The sequence below is a fragment of the Lynx rufus genome, unplaced genomic scaffold, assembly GCF_022079265.1.
Source record: "Lynx rufus isolate CCGP_SWC_20201006 ecotype Redwood Valley unplaced genomic scaffold, mLynRuf1.p SCAF_9, whole genome shotgun sequence".
Lineage (NCBI taxonomy): Eukaryota > Metazoa > Chordata > Mammalia > Carnivora > Felidae > Lynx > Lynx rufus.
In genome coordinates this window covers 66,421,314-66,444,222 of record NW_025814897.1, presented here as the reverse complement: position 1 = coordinate 66,444,222, position 22,909 = coordinate 66,421,314, and the positions used below count along the sequence as shown (strand labels likewise).

General features: G+C 41.4%; 1 protein-coding gene across 2 annotated transcripts in view; it reads right to left on the bottom strand.

Annotated features, from left to right (window-relative positions):
- SWAP70 (switching B cell complex subunit SWAP70) overlaps positions 1 to 22,030 on the bottom strand; it is a 78,879-nt gene extending 56,849 nt beyond the window's left edge. Inside the window, exon 1 of one of the 2 annotated variants that reach the window (XR_006960558.1) lies at positions 21,867 to 22,030. Coding sequence is in view for 1 of the 2 variants with exons in the window: in XM_047070737.1 (XP_046926693.1) it covers positions 21,867 to 21,965 (99 nt within the window). In the remaining variant the exon portion in view is untranslated. The remainder of the gene's footprint in view (positions 1 to 21,866) is intronic. The other variant, XM_047070737.1, reaches the window with a different exon arrangement.
- Between the last annotated feature and the right edge of the window lie 879 nt (positions 22,031 to 22,909).

Sequence of the window (22,909 nt, the reverse complement as noted above, 5' to 3'; positions counted from 1 at the left end):
GCAATTTTTTAAAAGCCTAGACAGTATCTCAAGTTTTTTTAAAACAAAAAATAAAATGTAGAAAGAAACCAGAATCTTGAAGGCCAGAGTATAAACTACTAACAAGAAGTAAACACTCCGTAAGCTTGTCCAGTAGGTTATTATGCTTTTCAGAGTAGATTCATATCATCCATCAGTTGGTTTTAGTCTTGCCCCTGAGAAAGTAGGTATTACTACTATTTTACAGATGAAGAGGCTGAGTCAGAAATTACGAGATGTGCCCAAATCACAGAGTTTTATGTGCAGTGAAACTGGGACTAGAACCTAAGTCTCCTGCTCTGATGCCCTTTTCTCATTTGCCACTTTCCTTCTCTTTCTGGAAAAACAGAGAGCCCTATGACTGTGTAGCTGTGCATGCACGTTGTAGCTAATTTGCAGTGATGGACTGACTGATGCTCCCCCAGCCCTACCTAGTCAGCTCTCCAGGACCCAACAAGATGGCTCCACTACTTTGTGGAGCCGAGTTAAATCCACTGGTGAAGAATATATGTCAGAACACTGGACCATTCTCTCTCAAGGGGCCCCCATCTCCTAGTATCTACCTTTGGGGGAATGAGTTCCAAGAGGGACTAGCCCCCTCTGCAGATGAGGAAGCTGGAAAGCAGATCAGAACAAAAGCAATCGGGAGGAAACAAGGCTGCAAGTTCTCAGTATGTATAAGGACTGCCCCTGAATCACTCTAATCAGAGTGTTTGCAAGTTTCTCAAAAAAGTTGAATTTATGCAACTTCAAATGCCAGCTCCTCCAAAGGCCATTCTTTTAGCGCCCACATGATTGCTAAGCAACTTTGTTCTCATTCCCCTGATTTGAAGAATAAACTATTGTCACTACAATAAAAGATCCACGTCCATGCCAAAAACCCATCTCTCCCATTCTTTCATAGCCATCTACTATTGCTTCTGCAGGGCCTTTGCTGACAAGAGATGACTAATTAACTGCATGAGCCCTGTTCGTTGGTCTGTTCCTGTTCAGTGGTTTGCCATTTACCCTTTTTATGTGCTTTGCTCCAACTATCATGAAAATGAAATCAAGGATGATGAACGACTAAATGGTGTTTTAACACACAAGTGCATAATGTTTACCCTCCTCCCTCCCAAAGATGTAGAGATTATAAAGGTCCTCTGAAATGTGGCCCCCCCCACACACACACACACAAGTCACAGTTTCCCTTTACAGGATGTGCGTAATGGACAAACTTCAACACTGAAGAAAAGGGGGGTGGGGATCTCCATTCCAACAAGCTTATCTGAACTAACACAATCATAGAATTAGAACTCATAGTAAGCAATCTTTTTTTAAAACATGAAAATTCCTGTCTGATTTATAAAATTTCATGCTAATGGCGAATTACCAGAAAACTCTTCCTAACAATGAACCAGAATGACCAATTTCCTACCGGTATTTATGCCCTGCCTTAAGAGCATTGTCTTAATAGAGGTCCTGCCCCTTACCACATAGAGTCATTTTCCCTTTCCTGACAATATCCTTTCATCCTGCTTATCACTGTTTTAAGTCTTGCTTGCTTTCTCTTAAATTATCTTCATTGTATTCAGTCTCAGAAATCTCAAAGTCAATGTTGACTCAGTCCCTAAATGCAATCACCATCCTAGACACTTTTACCAAATTAATTTTAAAGTAAGGCTTCCATCACATTATCCTCTCATCTAAAATTCATCAAAAGCCTACAGAAGCAAGACCCAAATAAGTTCTCAGCCCTGTATTTAAGTCACTAGACAAGTCAGGCCCTCTTTATCTTTCTAGCTTTTTTTCCTGCTGCTATGCACCAACTGTACAAATCCCACCAAACAAGTTACTCACTGTATCCCACCCAAACTCTGTACCACCCCCCCTTCCCTCAAGGCCTTTGCTCCAACCACCCTATGCCTCCATTTCTACCTAAAATAAGTGCCATCCTTTTCAGAAGCCTCCACCACCCAAAATCAAGACAGGCTTTCCTCACTTTGCATCTCCCAATCACTTTGTAGCTCTTATCTTATACTACCACACATGATTTTGCTCTCCCATAAGATGGTAAATTTCTGAAAGAAAGGCCCATGTCTTACCTATCCTTGCATTCCCAAAGCACCTAACATGCTATTCAAAAGGCAGAAGGCTTTCAATAAATTGAAATAAATTTCAATAAATGCTGAACAAATTCTTTCTAAAAATTCTTTCAACAGTAAAACCACATTATTTTAATAATGACAACAATCTTAGGGAATGTCCTACTCCTATCTCCTTATTTCACAGATAAGAACACTAGGGCCTGAGGCTTAGCCTAAGTCAAACACTGATTAGTAACAAAACAAGGATGAGAACCCCAGTCTATCCGCCTGTCCCACAATAACAGCATGCTAGAACATTCCCTTCTGTCTAGTTACTGGGTCATTCTCCGCAAACTCTAAGAAACCTTTACTGGCCCTCCTCTCCACTGAACCCCTATTCAGCATTTGAATGAATGACTTCATATGCTAGCAGTATCTCAAATACCTAACTGCAGCTCAGTGATGGAGGGAACCTTTCATAACACTTATATCCACATCCTTCACAGAGACTACTAGTAAGAGCATAACACTTATGAACAGACTATGGCAGCATATCTAACTCAAAACCACCTGTTGTGATGTTGTCCATAGACTATATGCCACTAAACTACCTACAGTAAATGCTACAGGATTGCATTCTAAATGAACCATCTTTAATAAGTTATTTCAGATACTTCATTAACTTATTCCTCTTCAGATATCAAACTGACAATATCAGTAAATTTGACCACATAAAAAGTGTTTTAATTTCCCTTTAAAAAGAGACACCATAGGGGTCCCTGGGTGGCTCAGTTGGTTAAGCAGCCAACGCTTGATATTAGTTCATGTCATGATCTCACCGTTCATGAGATCAAGCCCTGCATCAGGTTCTGCCCTTCTTGGGATTCTCTCTGTCTCTCTCTGCCCCTCCTCTGCTCTCTTTCTCTCTCTCTCTCTCTCTCTCTCTCTCAAAATAAATAAAAATAAATAAACATTAAAAAAAGAGACACCATAAAGACACCATAAAAAGGCAGATAGCTCCAAAATTCAAATTACTCTTAGAAATTAAGTAAAAGATAAAAGCCTATTTAAAAATGGACATGGGGCGCCTGGGTGGCTCAGTCGGTTAAGCGTCCAACTTCAGCTCAGGTCACGATCTCGCGGCCCGTGAGTTTGAGCCCCACGTCGGGCTCTGGGCTAATGGCTCAGAGCCTGGAGCCTGCTTTCGATTCTGTGTCTCCCTCTCTCTCTGCCCCTCCCCCGTTCATGCTCTGTCTCTCTCTGTCTCAAAAATAAATAAACATTAAAAAAAAATTAAAAATGGACATGTATGGAAAATTCACAAAAAAAAACTAATGACTAATAAAAATAGGAAAAGATGCTTATCCTTACTAGTAATCAAAACAATGCAAATTAAAAGAGCTATTACTTATTGCCTGAGTAACAATACCTGGTATTTAAACAGACACATAAGGGAGTAAGGAGTGCCACCACTCAACACTGGAGAAGGAATAGAGAAGGTTTTCTCCATCACTACTGACATTTTGGACCCGATAATTCTTTATTCAGGGAGCAGGGGGAGGTGTGTCCTATGCATTATGGGATGTTTAGCAGCATCCCTGGCTGAGAGCATCCAAACATCTCAAATATCTATGAACAGGAAAGTGGTTAAATAAAACATGATGCATCAAAACAGTGAAATAGTTCACAGCTGTTATTAAGAATGGTTGTCTGTATCTATGTGCAGTGATAATGGAAAGATGACCCTGGGGTGCCCAGGGTGGCTCAGTCAGTTAAATGTCAGACTCTTGATTTTGGCTCAAGCCACGATCTCACATTTTGTGAGATTGAGCCCTGCCCCACATCAGGATTCACTCTGACAGCATGAGTCTGCTTGGGATTCCCTCTCCCTCTCTATGTGCCCCTCCCTCCCTCCCTCCCTCTCTCTCAATAAATAAACTTGAAAGAAAGAAAGAAAGAAAGAAAGAAAGAAAGAAAGAAAGAAAGGGATGACCCTAACACTTGTTCAAGAAAAGAGATTACAAAAGCATATGAAATATAGTCCCATATATATGAAAGGATATATATGTATGTGTATATGCATGTGTGTATGCGTACAAAGCAAGGAAGGGGAGGAAAAAGGAGGGATACAGATGTTAGAAAGACATTCACTGAAAAGTTAATTGCATCTGCCTTTGGTCATGGAATTTTCAGTATTTTACCTTTACCTATATACTTCAATGTGTTGTCTGAATATTCTATGTATTATCTTTATAATCAGAAAAAGTGAAATTTTCAGGTTGTGGAAAATTTTTAAATGAAATATGTCTAGGGGTTCCAGCTAGAGAATACCAATAAAATTACAAAATATGAAGAGAGAGATCATTATAGGACTAAAGAGTTGATAAAATTAACTCCGTTCAGTCACCCAAAAGAACTATCCTTTGCTATGTCTCTTGAAGAAGCCACTTAATGGGCAACAAAGTCTCCCAATGTAGGATAGCTTCCTTAGATTTCAGCCTCCCACTGGACTACAGCATAAAGAAATGTCTTTAAGAAGATCAATCACTTGGGGTGCCTCGGTGGCTCAGTCGGTTAAGCATCCAACTTCGCCTCAGGTCATGATCTCACAGCTTGTGAGTTCAAGCCCCACACGGGGCTCTGTACTGACAGCTCGGAGCCTGGAGCCTGCTTCAGATTCTGTGTTTCCCCCTCTCTCTGCCCCTCCCCTTCTCATGCTCTGTCTCTCTCCGTCTCAAAAATAAATAAAAACATTTAACAAAATTAAAAAAAAAAAAAAGAAGAAGATCAATCACTTAAAATGGGACACCTGGATGGCTCAGTCAATTAAGTATCAGACTCTTCATTTCAGCTCAGGTCATGATCTCACAGTCATGGGATTGAGCCCCGCATTGGGCTCAATTGGGCTCAGTCTACTTGGGATTCTCTCTCTCTCTCTCTCTCTCTCTCTCTCTCTCACCCCCTCTCTCTGCCCCTCCCCTGCTTGTGCTTGCTCTCTCTCTCAACATAAATAAACTACAGAAGGAAAAAAAAATTTTTTTTTGAAGATTTAACTCCAATAAGTGTCTGTCTCTGTCCCACCACTCTGTAAGTTCCATAAAGGGAAGGTCTATATTTTATCCATCTATGCAATATCAAAACCTAATAAAGTACCTGATGAGAGAGTACCTGATGTTCAACAAATGTTTGCTAAATGAGCCCCATTTAAGAATTTTCTTTTCTCTCTTTCTCTTTTTTTGTTTTTGTTTTGTTTTGTTTTTGGTGTTTGTTTTTGTTTTGTTTTGTTTTGTTTTGTTTTTTTGGTTTAGTTTGCTTCTCCATCTTTACCTAGTTCTGGGTCTTTGAATTTATTTCACTATACTACAACTATATTCCACGAGAGAGAATTTTTGTTTTATTGGAATCTCTAACTCAGATCACTTTTAGAGTAAAAAACAATGCCTCCATTAGTTATTAACACCACCAGAACTAGCAGGCATAATTCATCTGACTGAGGTCTAGTAAATCAATCCAGTTCCTCAAAATTTGAGTAGAGATTTTTGAGGAAATGACTCAATAAGAATAAGTGTTAAGAGAGAACTCTATAACAGAAGAGAGAAAAATTAGTACAATAGTTCAATATGGTACAATCTTCTCCAAAAGAAAATCTCAAGCCACAGTGTACACCCAAGGTAATGTTAAAGATCACAAATCTGAGGTTTAACTTTGCTGTCCTCTCTTCTAACCACTCTGTCTTTATGGTCTCCATAATATGGCTTCCATCCCTATCAATCTCATGAAATTTCTTTTTCAAAAGGATTCTGTGGCAGACAGAGATGTACTACTCAGATTCCTCAAGAAAGGAACTGCTACCCAGCTACAAGGACTGTGGTTAGCTAAGAGCCTCCAGCTATCAGTATTTTCAGGGTCCCCCTCAGCCAATGGACTGAGCAAGATGGTGGCATCATTTGCTCCCAGTTTTGTCAAGTCCCTCTGTTTGACAGTTCCTTTTCCCAATCTTGCTTCCTCTTTTTTTTTTCCATTGGTGTTTCTCCCCAATAACCCTTTTGCACTCCCAACTCTGTCTCAGCATCTGCTTCCTGGAGAACCCAACATGGGACAGATACCTTCTGAACAAGTCACTCTCCCAAGTCTCTGGCACTTGGCAATCTGGATCATCCCCCTTCTCTTAGACTTATTTTGGTTCTTCTCCTTCCTCCACAAAGGTGCCTACCTCCCTCACCCCTCATTCTCCCAATGTGGACATTTCCCAAAGCTCAATTTTCAGTCCTGCGTTCTTCTTTCTCCTTATTCCCTTCTTCAAAAGTGCTTTTATTCGGACAACGCTAAGTCACCTCTATTCTAATAATTCTCAGTTCTCCTTCCAGTTTTGCCCTGTCAACTGAACTCTGATTTATATCTCTAACTAATACTAGATCTGCTTCACATCCAAAAAATCCAAAGGAGGACTCATCATCCTTCTCCCTAAAACAGGTTTCCCACCCTGATTCTGACTTGGGCACTACCATTCCTTTAACAACAAAATTATGGAATCTCCTCTTCTTGTACCTCTTTTACTTACAGTTTACCCTACTGCTAAATCTAATTCAGCACCCCCAATGCCAGCTCCTCTCTCCACTGAGTGAGGTGCTCTATCGGCTTAGGGCTAACCAGAGCATGTAACGCTGGGGAAACAGGGGCTCCTTGCCCCCAGCAGCAGGTCCCATTCTCCCTTCTGAGACCCCAACAAAGAGCTGCTGCATAGCAAACACTCAACAGGATATGACTGTGGTAAACACATCAAACTAACATAGTTAAATTAGAAGGCTAACCTTCAAAGATCTCATCTGGTACTTCACATTTTACAAATGAGAAAACAAACCCAGCCAGAAGTGACTTCCCACGGCCACACAAGTATCAGAGCACAGACAGATTTCCTGACTCCCCAACTAGTGCTCTCTTTGAACTTTTTCCTGCATTTCCAAGGGACTACTTTCCAAATCTTTCATCACGGATATTCTTATGGATCAGTTTGACACATCCCTTAAGGTCAGTGACAAATGTCTCTTCCTCTAGAAGCATTCTCTGGCCTAACTCCTCTAATCCTCGCCGTAAGCAAGGTAGGTTCCCCTCTTCTATGCTTCCAGCACTTTTTTTTTTAGGTGAAAGTTTAAACAGAGTAGGAAAATTAACACTTGTCATTATACAAAAATTATAGAATTGATCTTAAAAAATCACTATCTTGCAGCCACCAATGAAATAATTGATTATATGCCGGTGTCATGAATAGATTCCACAAGCATTAGGGGAAATGTGTACTTTCTTTATCTCACTATATTTGAGTTACCAGTTTACTGGTCTGTATCATTCATAAGACTAAAAGTTCTATAAAGGTAAGGAGCGTATCTGTTTTGATTCCTACCGCCACCATCCCAGTCTGGCATTCATCAACTTACTCATGAACTGTTACAGAGCTCCCCAATTGGTTTCCCCATCTTCAGCCTCTCACCTCTAATTACCACACCCATATCATCAGAATAACCTCAAAACTCTACCACTTTTATATCTACCCAAAAGTTTTAGTAACTTCTCCGCTTTACAGGACCAGGTCTGAACTACTGGTTCTAATATAGTCAGCCAACAAATGTATGTTAACCATCTATTCTGTCCAAGAACAAAAATATCTAAAATGTAGCCCAACATCCATATGGCAAGGCAGATAATGTTCCATCCTCCCAGAGCTGCTTATGCAATGAAGTAGAATACCTTCAATACTGTCCATCTAACCAGAACAACTTTTATCCTAACTAGTATCACTTCTTCTGGCTAGTACACCATGTTCACATACACCACTCTCCTGATCCAAATCAAACATAGTTGATTACCAAACAAAGCTAATTATTCCTGAAGAAGCAAAAGGTATAGAAGGCACAGAAGAATCCTAAGATGAAAAAATCAGTTTTTCCAAAATTGTAGCAATGTCTCCCTAATCACAAGATCTCATTATATATGAAATTCAACTATATGCAGATTTACTCCTAAATACGTTTCCACAATTAATTCTGAGAATTGAAGTTTCAAGTAGACACAGAGTTTAAATTAAAAAAAAAAAAAAAAAAAAGGATGGGGCGCCTGGGTGGCGCAGTCAGTTAAGCGTCCGACTTCAGCCAGGTCACGATCTCGCGGCCCGTGAGTTCGAGCCCCGCGTCGGGCTCTGGGCTGATGGCTCAGAGCCTGGAGCCTGTTTCCGATTCTGTGTCTCCCTCTCTCTCTGCCCCTCCCCCGTTCATGCTCTGTCTCTCTCTGTCCCAAAAATAAATAAACGTTGAAAAAAAAAAAAAAAAAAAAAAAAAAAGAACCTGAAGGTACAATGAGATGAAGGAAATAAAGCAGAAAGCAGAGCAGAAAAATAGATTTATGAAATGAATCCCTGGGGAAGATAAAGGAAGCTGAGACAAAGGGCTACCTCAGACTTATGTTATAGGAAAGGAACCGGGACACACATAAGAGAGACTGTGTAGGCAAGTTGGAATATCTCGAGTCCCAATTGCTAATTATCCACTGAGGGGATAAATATAATAAAACCCTCCTGTTGGGAGGGAATGAGAACATAGCTACTCTGTGATGGCACAGAATAAGTGAGAAAAGGTCATTCAAAGCCTCTTCTGTCTCTAGCTTCCAGGTACTATGTACCTCAAGATTATAGTGAGACCCCAAAGGAAATACAAAATGGTGATCAAGAAGGTTAAGAACTCTGAGTCATAAGATTAGAAATGCACACTAGCGCTTCAGATGGAGGGCCATACGCATACACACAGTGCCTCACAGTTTGTGTATTATCTTTAATAAAGTATAAGTTTACATGTTATTTCAAAAAAAACCCCCAAATTTCCAAGTTATCCCATTGAAAAGTTATTAGCAAATAAGAAATGAAGAAAGGAAATCACCCAGAATCCATTATTACCATTTTAAGATTTCTAAATGTCTCTTACATGCTCTTTATGTGGAGAGCTGTCTTTACTGCTTTGTTTTGGTAAATATAAAAAATATTTACAAAGACTTTTATAGGCTCACTCCTGATTCCAATCCCCTAACCCCATTTTTTGTAATCAGATTTTTAGTTCCTCAACAGAAATAACTTCTACCACAGTGATTAATAGAAATGTAACACTAAAGATTAGGGAGAAAATATACATGCCAAGTTCACAAGAATTAACCATATTTTTACATTGTGTTTCACACAATAAAAGCCCTTTACTGCAACTTGCTTCCTTTATACAGTTGTCCTACTTATGCACAGGAGATATTCCAAGATTCCCAGTTGATGCCTGACACCATGGATAATACTGAACCCTAGATACGTGTTTTTTCTGATACACACATACTGCTTCCAGATCACTGAGGTAACTGAAACCATAAAAATCGAAACTGCAGATAAGTGGGGACTACTGTATTTTCAACTGATAAATTGGCCAGGCTCAATTACTTTTGTAACTAGTAAAGTTAAACATTTTTTGAGGCTAAATGCCTACATTGGAACAGAACATGTGACATTATTCATAAGATACATAAACCAACTGGAAAGCAAAGAATGAAAGATATTTTGTTGAGGGGTGCCTGGTTGCTCAGGCAGTTGAGTGTTCAATGTTGGCTCGGGTCATGACCTCATGGTTTGTGGGTTTGAGCCCCACCGGGCTTGCTGCTGTCCGTGCAGAGCCTGCTTTGGATCCTCTGTCCCCCCTCTCTCTCTCTGCCCCTCCCCCACTTGCATGCTCATTTAAAAATAAACATTTTTTAAAAATTATTTTTTTTTTCCAACGTTTATTTATTTTTGGGACAGAGAGAGACAGAGCATGAACGGGGGAGGGGCAGAGAGAGAGGGAGACACAGAATCGGAAACAGGCTCCAGGCTCCGAGCCATCAGCCCAGAGCCTGACGCGGGGCTCGAACTCACGGACCGCGAGATCGTGACCTGGCTGAAGTCGGACGCTTAACCGACTGCGCCACCCAGGCGCCCCTAAAAATTATTTTTAAAAAGATATTTAGTTGGGGCGCCTGGGTGGCTCGGTCAGTTGAGCAGCTGACTTCGGCTCAGGTCATGATCTCGTAGTTCGTGAGTTCAAGCCCTGTGCTGACAGCTCAGAGCCTGGAGCCTGCTTCCGATTCTGTGTCTCCCTCTCTCTCTGCCCCTCCCCACTCATGCCCTGTTTCCCTTGCTCTCAAAAATAATAAATAAACATAAAAAATTTAAAAAATACATTTAGTTGAAAATCTATCATTGAGAAACAAATAAAGATTAAAACTACCCATGTTGTTGGGGCGCCTGGGTGGCTCAGTCAGTTAAGCATCCAACTTCAGCTCAGGTCATGATCTCACAGCTCATAAGTTCAAGCCCCACGTCCAGCTGTGTGCTGACAGCTCAGAGAGCCTGGAACCTGCTTCAGATTCTGTGTCTCCCTCTCTCTCTGACCCTCGCCCACTCACACTTGGTGTCTGTCTCTCTCAAAAATAAATAAACTTTAAAAAAAAATTTTTCTTCAAACTACCCATGTTATTTCCCCAAAATTTTTTTCCACTTAGATCCTCTTTTACTTCAAAAGGGCACAATTTAAAACAAAACACTGTTTCCAAAAACAGGATAAAAGTGCACAGCCAATAAGCTTATTTCAAGACATTTCCAGGAATGACATGTAATTCACACTGCAACCATAATTGCAAAGTAAAGTTATAATAAAGGTTGCAGAAAATATCACTACACTTTGCTATATTTAAAAGAACAACACTGGGGCGCCTGGGTGGCTCAGTTAGTTAAGCGTCCAACTTCAGCTCAGGTCATGATCTCACACTTCGTGAGTTCAAGCTCCGTGCCGGGCTCTGTGCTAACAGCTAGGAGCCTGGAGCCTGCTTCAGATTCTGTGACTCTCTCTCTGCCCCTCCTGGCTCACGCTGTATCTCTGTCTCTCAAAAAATAAATAAACATAAAAAAAAAAAAAAAGAACATTTACTATAACAATAAGAGTATTAATTTTAAGGTACATTTTGATCTCTGGAAGGAACATAACAAACTAGTTATAATGGTTACCTCCAGGGCAGGAAAATAGTGTGGGCCAGGGGTGGGAAAAAACTTACTTTTCACTTTTGTAAATGCCCTTTGAACTTTATGAATTGTATACCATATGTATATATGAACTATTCCAAAGTTTCTCTTTAAGGTGCAAGTGTTTAAATAACAGGCTTCATCATCTTACCTTCTTGGAATTACATGTATTTTTTTTTATGTTCTTTTAATCCCAGTAAAATTAATATACAGTGTTACATTAGTTTTAGGTGTACAATATAGTGATACAATTCTGTACATTACTCAGTGCTCATCCCAATACATGTACTCTTAATCCCCCTCACTTACTTCATCCATCCCCTCTCTCCCACCTCCCCTCTGATAACCACCAGTTTGTTCTCTATTTGTAAGAGTCTGTTTTGTTTTTTTCTTTGTTCATTTGTTGTTTCTTAAATTCCACATATGAGTGAAATCATATGGTATGTCATTCTCTGACTGACTTAGTTCACTTAGCATTATGCGCTCTAGACCCACCATGTTGTTGCAAATGCATATAGATATATATTTATCTATAGATAGATATATATATGCACATCTTTATCCTTCATCTATCAAAGGACATGGGTTGCCTTCATATCTTGGCTCTTATAAATAATGCTGCAATAAACAGAGGGGTGAATATATATTTTGAATTAGTATTTCATATTTCATAAATACCCAGTTGTGGAATTACTGGATCACATGATAATTCTATTTTTAATTTTTTGAGGAACCTCCATACCATTTTCAAGAGTGGCTGCACCAGTTTGCATTCCCATCAACAGTACACAAGTGTTCCTTTCTCTCCACATCCTCGCCAACACTTGCTGTTTCTTGTAGGGTTTTTTGTTAAGACTTTTTTTTTAAGCTTATTTATTTATTTTGAGGAGAGAGAGTGCACACTAGCATGAGCAGGAGAAGAATAGAGAGAGAGGGAGAGAAAGAATCCCAAAAAGCCTCCATGCTGTCAGTGCAGAGCCCAGCGCAGGACTCAAACTCACGAACCGTGAGATCATGACCTGAGCCGAAATAAAGAGCTGAACACTTAACCGGCCAAGCCACCCAGGGGTCCCTTAGAGATTTTATTTTTAAGTAATCTCTACACCCAACTTAGGGCTCGAACCTACAACCCCAAGATCAAGAATTGTATGCTCCACTGACTGAGACAGCCAGGCACCCTTTTGTGTTTTTAATTTCAGCCATTCTGACAGGTGTGAGGTGGTATCTCATTGTGGTTTTGATTTGCATTTCCCTGATGATGAGTGATGTTGAACATCTTTTCATTTGGCTGTTGGTCATCTGTATGTCTTCTTTAGAGAAATGTCTGTTCATGTCTTCTGCCCACTTTTTAGTTGACTTTTTTGGGGTTTTGGGTGTTGAGCTGTATAAGTTCTTTATATATTTTGGATACTGAGCCTTTATCGGATATGTCATTTACAAGTATCTTCTCCCATTTAGTAGGCTGCCTTTTATTTTTGTTGTTTCCTTCACTATGCAAAAACCTTTTACTTTGATGTAGTCCCAATTATTTATTTTTGTGTTTGTTCCCCTTGCCTTAGGAAACATACCTTAAAAAATGTTGCTATGGCCGGGGCGCCTGGGTGGCTCAGTCGGTTGAGCGTCCAACTTCAGCTCAGGTCATGATCTCACGGTCTGTGGGTTCGAGCTCTGCGTTGAGCTCTGTGCTAACAGCTCAGAACCTGGAGCCTGCTTCTGATTCTGTGTCTCCCTCTCTCTCTGCCCTTCCCCCACTCATGCTCTGTCTCTCTCTGTCTCAGAAATAAATAAACATTAAAAATTTTTTTAAAAAATGTTGCTATGGCCAATGTCAGAGAAATTACTGCCTGGGCTCTCTTCTAGGATTATTATGGTTTCAGGTCAGAATTGCATGTATGTCTAAGTAACACTGGAAATTTATTTTCTTACAGCAAGACCACTGAAATTCTAAATAATCTGAAGATCATTTTAAATTTTTTTTTTTAATTTTTTTTTTCAACGTTTATTTATTTTTGGGACAGAGAGAGACAGAGCATGAACGGGGGAGGGGCAGAGAGAGAGGGAGACACAGAATCGGAAGCAGGCTCCAGGCTCCGAGCCATCAGCCCAGAGCCTGACGCGGGGCTCGAACTCACGGAGCGCGAGATCGTGACCTGGCTGAAGTCGGACGCTTAACCGACTGCGCCACCCAGGCGCCCCAATCATTTTAAAACATAAATAAGTAGAGAAGAAAATAATTACTGCCTCTACTTCAAATAATATGCCCTATATCTATTTCCATTGACTTCTGCAAATTTACATCATAACCTAAACGTAACAATGTCTGCTTCAGATGGCATATACATAACATACAGAATCCACATACAAATGTCCCTCATTAAAAATATATATACTACAGGCATCTGGCTGGCTCAGTCAGTGGAGTGTGTGACTCTTGATCTCTCGGTCATAAGTCCAAGCCCTACATTAGGTGTAGAAATTAATTAAAAATAAAATTTTAAATACACACACACACACACACACACACACACACACACACACACACACACAAAACAAGAGCATAAACACCAAAACTAAACCAAGGACAAAATAGGTGGAAAGAAAATTGTACCATTCAACTCAATATTGACTTAGCTATCTATATGTACCTAGTAGTACCTGCCTACAGATATAAAGGAAAATTTCCACCAATCTCAGTAGTTTTCTTTTTTTATTTTTTTTAAGTTTATTCTTATTAATTTTGAGAGAGAGAGAGAGAGAGAGAGAGGACGCACGCACCAGCGGGGAAGGGGCAGAGAGAGAAGGAGACAGAATCCCAAGCAGGCCCTGGGCTGTCAGTATGCAGAGCCCAACGCAGGACTCAAATTCACAAACTATGAGATCGTAACCTGAGCCAAAGTCAAGAGTTGGACACTCAAATGACTGAGCCACCCAGGCACCCCAATCTCTCAATAGCTTTTAACCTCACATCAGTTATAGTGTATACTAAAATTGCATTCAAAACAAAAAATAGTCTTATAGTTTATTCTAAGGAAAGACTATTCATAAATACAAGTTTAAAAGCAAGTGAGAATGTGTTTCTGAAGATGTTTTTCCCCACCGTTAGCCTACTGATACCTACTTCAGCAGCCAATAAGTAGATCAGTACACATAGGAAAAGCTTAATTTAAAATAATAATTCAGGGGGCGCCTGGGTGGCTCAGTCGGTTGAGCGTCTGACTTCAGCTCAGGTCATGATCTCATGACGGTTCATGAGTTCGAGCCCCGCGTTGGGCTCTGTGCTGACAGCTGAGGGCCTGGAACCTGCTTCAGATTCTGTGTCTCCCTCTCTCTCTGCTCCTCCCCTGCTCACACTCTGTCTCTCTCTCAAAAATAATTCAGGGGCACCTGGGTGGCTCAGTCTGTTAAGCATCTGGCTTTTGATTTCAGCTCGGATCATGATCTCATGGTTCATGAGTTCAAGCCCTGCATCAGGCTCTGCACTAACAGTGCTGAGCTTGCTTGGGATTCTCTGTCTCCCTCTCTTTCTCGCTCACCCCGCTTGCTCACTCTCTCAAAAATAAATAAACATTTCGGGGCGCCTGGGTGGCGCAGTCGGTTAAGCGTCCGACTTCAGCCAGGTCACGATCTCGCGGTCCGTGAGTTCGAGCCCCGCGTCGGGCTCTGGGCTGATGGCTCAGAGCCTGGAGCCTGTTTCCGATTCTGTGTCTCCCTCTCTCTCTGCCCCTCCCCCGTTCATGCTCTGTCTCTCTCTGTCGCAAAAATAAATAAACGTTGAAAAAATAAATAAATAAATAAATAAATAAATAAATAAATAAATAAACAAACATTTAAAAAAAAAAATAATTCAGTTTAATGTCCTCCTGTATCCGGCCTGAAAAATAGAGTAACACCAAATCAATACGACAACTTAAAAAATGAGTTGCCTTCTAACAATCCAATTGCAAATTAAACTAATATAGCTGATGAATTCTATGGGGGTACTCAGGCTGAGTGTTGGTGGGGTAAAGACTTGTACAGCTGCAACTCAGGTGGGGAGCCAGAAAGGCCACAAGTGGAGCCCAAGAGAAAAAGGTCTCCTGCAGAGGGTGCAGAGATTCTAAGGAAAAAGCCCAAGGAGGGCACAAGGAATGCAGAAGAAGGAGAAAGAATCAAGGTTAACAAAAGTGAGGCAGAAGTAGTCCCCCCTTTTTTTGGAGGGTGCAGGGAACAGGGGGTTGGGGGAGTACATTAATGAAAATCAATAAGATACTGACCTACGCAGACCTCATAACTGGTTGTCTCAACAAGGAAGCACCAGTGTGACTAAACAACCCTAACATCTTGCCTCTATAGTAGCTTATGCAAGTCACAGATGGTTTTCAAATTCTGTGTTCCATATTTTTATCTTATTGATAAATTTAATGAAAGTCTATGTTTGCAACAACAAAATAATAATTATATAATTATAATATTATATTGTTAATTTATTCTTTGGACTTCAAGTTTCAAAATTTCTTGAAGTAGTGGGGTGCCTGGGTGGCTCAGACGGTTAAGCGTCTGACTTTGGCTCAGGTCATAATCTCGCGGTCTGTGAGTTCAACCCCTGCATCAGGCTCTACGCTGACAGCTCAGAGCCTGGAGCCTGCTTTGGATTCTGTGTCTCCCTCTCTCTCTCTGCCCCTCCCCGGCTCATGTGCTGTCTCTCTCTCAAAAACAGAAAATGAACATTAAAAATTTTTTTTTTTAAATTCTTGAGGTAGTAATTTTGGTTTCACTTAAAAATATGGTATTAATTAATAAAAATTAAGTATAAAACATAAGATTTTTGTACTAAACTTGGGACCCTAAATGAAAATATTTAGTAGCTATAGCAGTGACTCAAACACACATTTATCTCAACGATTACCGTACTGCAAAGTAATCTCCTTGAAAGTAAAAACTAAGGGCACTGGGGTGGCTCAGTCAGTTAAGCATAGGTCATGATCTCACAGTTCGTGAGTTCGAGGCCTGCTTCAGGTGAGCTCAAGCCCTGCACTGGGTGAACACTAGCCCCACTTCGGGTGAGCCCTGCCTCTCTTTCTCTCTCTCTCTCTCTCTCTCTCTCTCTCTCTCTCTGCCCTCACTCACTTGCACCCTCTCTCTCAAAATAAATAAATAAAGCAAAAATAAATTTATTCCCAAGATGATGCCAATATTCCAAACTTTTCACAACTTCTCTTTAGAGAAGAAATATGTAGTTCATAAGCTATGGCAAGAAAGAATCAATCTCATTACTTTACAATCTCCAAAATACATGTATAATAATAATAACTCTCAAAGATAATAGACCATGTATTCCTTGAAATCTCTTCTCCTTCAGCTCCAGTGTTGCCCCAAAGTGGTTCCTGCTCTCATTTCTGGTCCCTTGGCTTCTATTCTTCCTCTCACCACCTACTCTAGCCATTGCCCAAGACCGTCAGTTAATCTCTCCTCTCCTTTTCCCAAGCTTCAACTACCAGATCCTGTACAGACAGCCCCACCCTTGCCAAGGACATCACCTCCAACAAGGACCTCAAAAATAAAACAAAATAAACAAAACCCTACATGTTCAAAGTTAACTTTCGTTTCTTTTCTAGCAGTTCCTTTTCATAACTTTCCTGTTTCTATTAAAAACCACTACTATCCATTGGTCATCCACAGCTGAAATGTGAAACATTTCTGACTGTGTCCTTTTCATTTCTCTTCATACCCAGTCATGAGCCCAGGCAAGTAGATAGCAAAATTCCTTCACCCACCATCCCCTACTTGTCTATCCTTACCACCTCCAGTCTCCATTACCTCTCATCTGGGCTACTGCAACAGTTTCCTAATTCCAGTATGCCCAATCCACTCTAACCTAGTACACATGCTACAGCCCAAGTGACTTCCTAAAGTGTACTGATGATCATGGCCCATCACCTCTCAGAAAACTTGCAGGCTGTATGGCACCTACCTAACTAGCCTGGTACTCAAAGTCTTCCATGCATATTAACTGCAATCTATTTCTATAGCTTTATCACCAGCAATAACTCTCTCTTATATATACGTACACACACACTTATATTCTACACTGCAATCAAAATAAATTAGACAGGAACAAACGCCTGGGTGGTTCAGCCAGTTAAACATCCCACTCGATTTCAGCTCAGGTCATGATCTCACAATTGTGAGATGGAGCCCCGCATCAGGCTTTGTACAGACAGCATGCAGCCTGTTTGGCATTCTCTCTCTCCCCTGCTCTCCGCTCCTCCCCACTCATGGATGGGCTCATGCGCTCTCTCTCTCTCTAAATAAACTTTAATTAATTAATTAATTAATTGTACAGAGGTCCCCATAAATGCCTGATTAATTCCTGTCAGCTGCAATACTTCACAGGGATGCCTTGGGGCTAAGAGCAGTCAACAAATATTCATTGAATGAATGAATGCATGAATGAATAGAATAAACATGAATGAACAGAATCCTGCATTTCTATATAATCACATCCCACCTGTCCCTAGGAGTTCATTTCAAAGGAGCTTTTTTCATAAAATAATCCCACCAGTAAGAAGTAATCACCTCCTCCTCTAAAATTTCATGGCCCCTTATCTTCTAATCCACTCAACATCCTCTATCCAATAATACTTATTTCTTATCTCTACCACCATACTTCACATTGCTTAAGGATAAGGTAACTGAGTAATATAATCAAGAAAGAAAGGAAAAAAGAAAAAGAAAAAAGAAAAAGAAAAAGAAAGGGGGAGAGAAAGGGAATACCAACCTTCTCTAATGGTTGATTATTTTCTTAATTTACCTACAAAAATTTAAACTCTTTGAAGGCAAAGATTTGTATTTGGCTTTCCCCCCTGCCACCTTTACTATCATCCTTAGCACTGGACACAGTATCTAACACATGAATTATCCATTACATAGTTAGTGAATATCCATTCACTGTGTCAAATATTGTGAAGGTAATTCGAAAAGACAAATGTCAAAAATATTTTAAAATGCCCATACAGTTTCACAAAGTGATAAATTTTAACACTTGTTTTGGATATATAATTTTCAGTCTGTATTTAATAAAACCAATTATATGATATTTCCTCCAAGGAGATATTAACTCTTAAGAGCCTAAAAATTCTAATCTTGTTAGGAAATTAACATGGTACACAGAGTAAACACACAAAAGGTTATTGTATGAATGAATGTATTGTATTGAACGAATGAATGAATAAATTAAGGCAAAAACTCTACTCCTAGCCAATAAATCAGCGAACGTCAAACTTCAAAGTCAAAACAAAAAGGAAAGACCTAAATAGAATTTTTTTAAATATTTTCCATTCCAGAAACACTGGCAAGATGGACAGAACTAAATCAATTCCAAAGTCTCTCAATTAAGTAGACAAGGGACAAACAAAATACAACTGCATAGTTGCATTATCAACATCTTATGGGTGAAAGGTATGTACTGGGATTTAATGCTTCTTGCCAAGCCTTTCAGTCAAGAATCCTCTTTTTCTATAAGCAGCCATAAGGACAAGTTTGAATGGAGCAACAAAAGTAACAGAAAACATCTCATTTATGTCATCAATTAAAAGAGGAAAAATGAGGGCACCTGGATGGCTCAGTCAGAGAAGCATGTGACTCTTGGTCTCAGGATCATGAGTTCAAGCCCCATGTTGGGTGTAGAGATTACTTAAATAAAACTTTAGGTGTGCCTAGGTGGCTTAGTCAGTTAAGCATCTGACTTTCGGCTCAGGTCATGGTCTCATGGTTCAAGAGTTCGAGCCCCACACTGGGCTCTATGCTGTCAGCTCAGAGTTCACTTTGGATCCTTGTCTCCCTTTCTCTCTCTGCCCTACCCCTGCTCACACACTCATGCACCCTCACTCTCTCAAAAATTAAAAAAAAAAAAGAAAAAACATTTAAAAATAAATAAATAGGGCGCCTGGATAGTTCAGTCGGTTAAGCATCCGACTCTTGGTTTTGGCTCAGGTCATTATCTCATGGTTCATGGGTTCAAGCCCCAGGTGAGGCTCTGCACAGTCAGCACAGTCAGCCTGCTTGGGATCCTCTCTCTCCTCTCTCTGCCTCTCCCCTGCACATGCTTGCTCTCTCACTCTCTCTCTCTCTCTGTCTCTCAAAATAAATAAATAAACATTTAAAAATACATAAAATTAAATTAAAATTAAATAATTTATTGGTGGTTCAAAGCAAAAAATTTTAATATTGTTAATATTTTCAATGTGTGTAAGTTAATAAATATGACAGCTGCAACATAAAGCAGGGAGAGTAAAGGGACCTAAATAGTGATATAGTTTCCACATTCCTCTTAAAGTTGTAAAATATTAATTTTAAGGAGACTGAAAAGTTAGGTATATATTATAATCTCTAGAGTAATCATTTTAAAAACTACAGAAAGAAATATAGTCAAAAATTCAGTATTATTAAAATGAAATATTAAAATATATTCAAGTGGGGCACCTGAGTGGCTCACTCAGTTAAGCGTCCGACTTCGGCTTAGGTCATGATCTCACAGTCCGTGGGTTCGAGCCCCGCATCGGACTCTGTGCTGACAGCTCAGAGCCTGGAAACTGTTTCAGATTCTGTGTCTCCCTCTTTCTCTGACCCTCCCCTGTTCATGCTCTCTCTCTCTGTCTCAAAAATAAATAAATGTTAAAAAAAAAAATTTAAAAAAATATATATATTCAAGTAATCTAAAAGAAAGAAGGAAAAGAAGAAACAGTGAAACAAAAAATTGGAAAACAGAAACCAAATAATAAAATAATAAAAATAAAATTTAGGTTAGCCCTAAATCTAACCATATCAATAATTACATTAAATGTAAATGGTCTAAACACAATTAAAAGATAGAGACTGTCAGTATGGATTAAAACACAAGACCCAACTACATGCTATCTAGAAGAAATCCACTTTAAATATAGTGGTATAGGTAAATTAAAAGTAAAAACAATAGGGGCACCTGGGTGGCCCAGTAGGTTAAGATTCTGACTCCTGGTTTCGGCTCAGGTCATGATCTCACAGCTTGTGAGACTGAGCCCAGCATTGGGCTCTGCACTAACAGCATGGAGCCTGCTTGGGATTTCCCCCCCTCCCTCCCTTCTCTCTCTCCCTCTCTCTCTCTTTCTCTCTCTGCTCCTCCGCTGCTCGTGCCCCCCCCCAAATAAATGAACTTAAAAAAAAAAAAAAAGCAAAACACAGTTCTATACATAATCACCAAAAAGCAGAAATAACACAAATGTTCAAGGGTGAATGGATTAACTTGGGTACAACAATACAATGGATTACTTAATAAAAAAGACTATTAATACACACAATAACATGGATGAATCTCTAAGGCATTACCCTGAGTAAAAGAAGCCAGTATCAAAAGGTTACATACTGAATGACTCCATTTACATGACACTGTGGAAAAGACAAAACTTAAGCAATTAAGAATACACCTCTCACCAACTGGGGGTGAAAGGGCAACAACATGAAGCTTTTTGAGATGACAGATCTGATGGAAAACTGATTTTGGTAGTAGTTATAAAATTTTATACATGTGTTAAAACTCATAGAACTGTACACCAAGAAAGTCAACTTCATTGAATGTTAATTTAATTTAAAAGTAAAATAAAGATTAGGAGAATGATCTCTGTGAACCCTTCCAGACTATGATTTTATGAATGAGAAGGAGAGGAAAGGAAGATGGGGAAGGAGGAGGGAAAGCAAATGCTAAATCCTACTGGCCTAAAAACCACACTCATAAGAACCTCCTGATTACTGCACAAAATAAACAAAGCAAACCCAATCTTCATAAATTCATTCCCAGAAGAGGCTAAGAAAACCAGACATTCAGATCCAAAATGTGCATATTAGAAAATGCCTGTGAATGGGTCTTCTTGTCTGTTTCTATATTTTATACTTCCAAGAAGCTGCCAATTTCTCCTGGCTAAGTGCCACTTTCCCTGCTTGGGGTTACTCAACTTACAAGCATTCCTTTATTTATACCTTACCCTCTCAATGATGGGGTCTTTGGCAGTCCCAATAAAGATCTGCCAGAAAGATCAGTGCTCCTCACCCGGAACCAAGGTCCCTGCGGGGCACAGCACACGCGTGACTGACCTGAGGACGCTAGGCAAGGAGGTCTTCCTCACTAGTCAGAAACCGTCCCCCCCACCAAAGCTCCCAAAGTTGAAGCCGATGGAGACCGGGCTCTGGGAACTTCTCCCTCCCCCCGAACAGCCAGAATGCCTGGGGTGCAGCTGGCCGTTTCAAGGGCTGCCCTGGTGTGGAGCGTGCGCTCCACAGAACGCTCAGCCCAGTGACCTTGGGTAAGTCCCTCCTCTTCCAGAGTGCAGCAGTAATCTGGGTACGTTGTCTAAGGGAGTTTACCACAGCCCTGTCCGAATCGGAGATTTTCTGGATCGCTCCCCCGCCGACAAGAGCCCGGCTCGCCCAGACCCCATCGCTGCCTCACCCCCCTCATCCCCCCACCGTCACGAAGAGCCTTGAGGAGACTAACAGCCGGCCCGAGGGCACGGCCTGAAGGCAAGAGGAAAGCAGAACAGCAAAATCCTGGTCTCTGGCCCCTCTGCCCAGAGCAGGCCGCCGGGCCGCATTCCTGCCCTCCCCTCCTTGGGGTCACCACTAGCCGGGGCAGTGGAGCGCGCACCGGGTCGGGGCCGGGTGGGGGACCGAAGCGAAAGGGGGGGGGTGGCGCCCACCTTGAGCTGGGACTTGGAGACCTTGCCGCTGTGGTCCAGGTCCAGCGCGGTGAAGGCATGCCAGATGGCCTTGAGCAGCTCGTCCTTCAAGCCTCCCATGGCCGCGGTGTGTCTATCCTGACTGCCAGCCTCCCTCGCCGACCCTGGGGCGAGTCTGACGCCCCTCTACCGCCGCCGCCGCCGCCGCCCGCCCTGCAGTCACCTGACCGTGGCAGGCCCCGCCCCCACCAGGCCCCGCCCACTCGCTGCTTGCCCGCAGCCTCGCGCACTAGGGTGGGAGCGTTAGGGTGGACCGGACTTCCCACTCCTGCGGGCGGGAATACAGGCCTTCTTGCAGGCTTAGACGCAGAGCACTACCCCGCATGCCTCTCGAGTTCCCCAGACCGTCTCGGGCCACCTTCGGGGCTCGCGTGCCCCTAAACAAGACCCGCATTCCGAGTTAAAATATGAGAGTCGGCGAGAGCAGCCTCCCAGCTTCAGTCCGCGCTGCTCAGTGAAAAAGGGAGCCCTGGACCAACCAGTCCCGCGGACGCGCCACTGTCTGAGGAGAACTAACAAGAGCGGGAAAAGTCCCCGAGCTGGGGCTCCAATGCTAGCGCAGTTCCTAGCCAGAGAGGATGTAGAGGGGGAGGGGAGGCAGGGAAGGGGCGCCTGAGGGAAGGTTTATATTCATTTTTCAGACGTTTCCTGATGCCTACTATGTAGTGGGCTCTGGGGGCCCAGAGACGAGGTTTAAGGTTGGTTTAGAAGCCGCGCAGTCAGGCAACCTTTTCTTTCTAATCCTCAGTTGTTCGGGGTCAGTTTACAACTTAGAAAGAGTTTGACCCTGGTTATTCTGCTGTTCCTGGTGTTTCTGTGCTGGCACAATAGGAGTTATGAGAGAATCCCAGCAAATCACTCCACCCATTTTACTAGTCAGAATGGGTGGACCATTTAAAAGTACACGTCCAAGCCTGTAAGAGCGTCCTCCTCATTGTAGATGTTCAATTAATATCTGTTAACAATGATCACCTGAGCTCTGTGGGCTTCAAATTCTCCACATA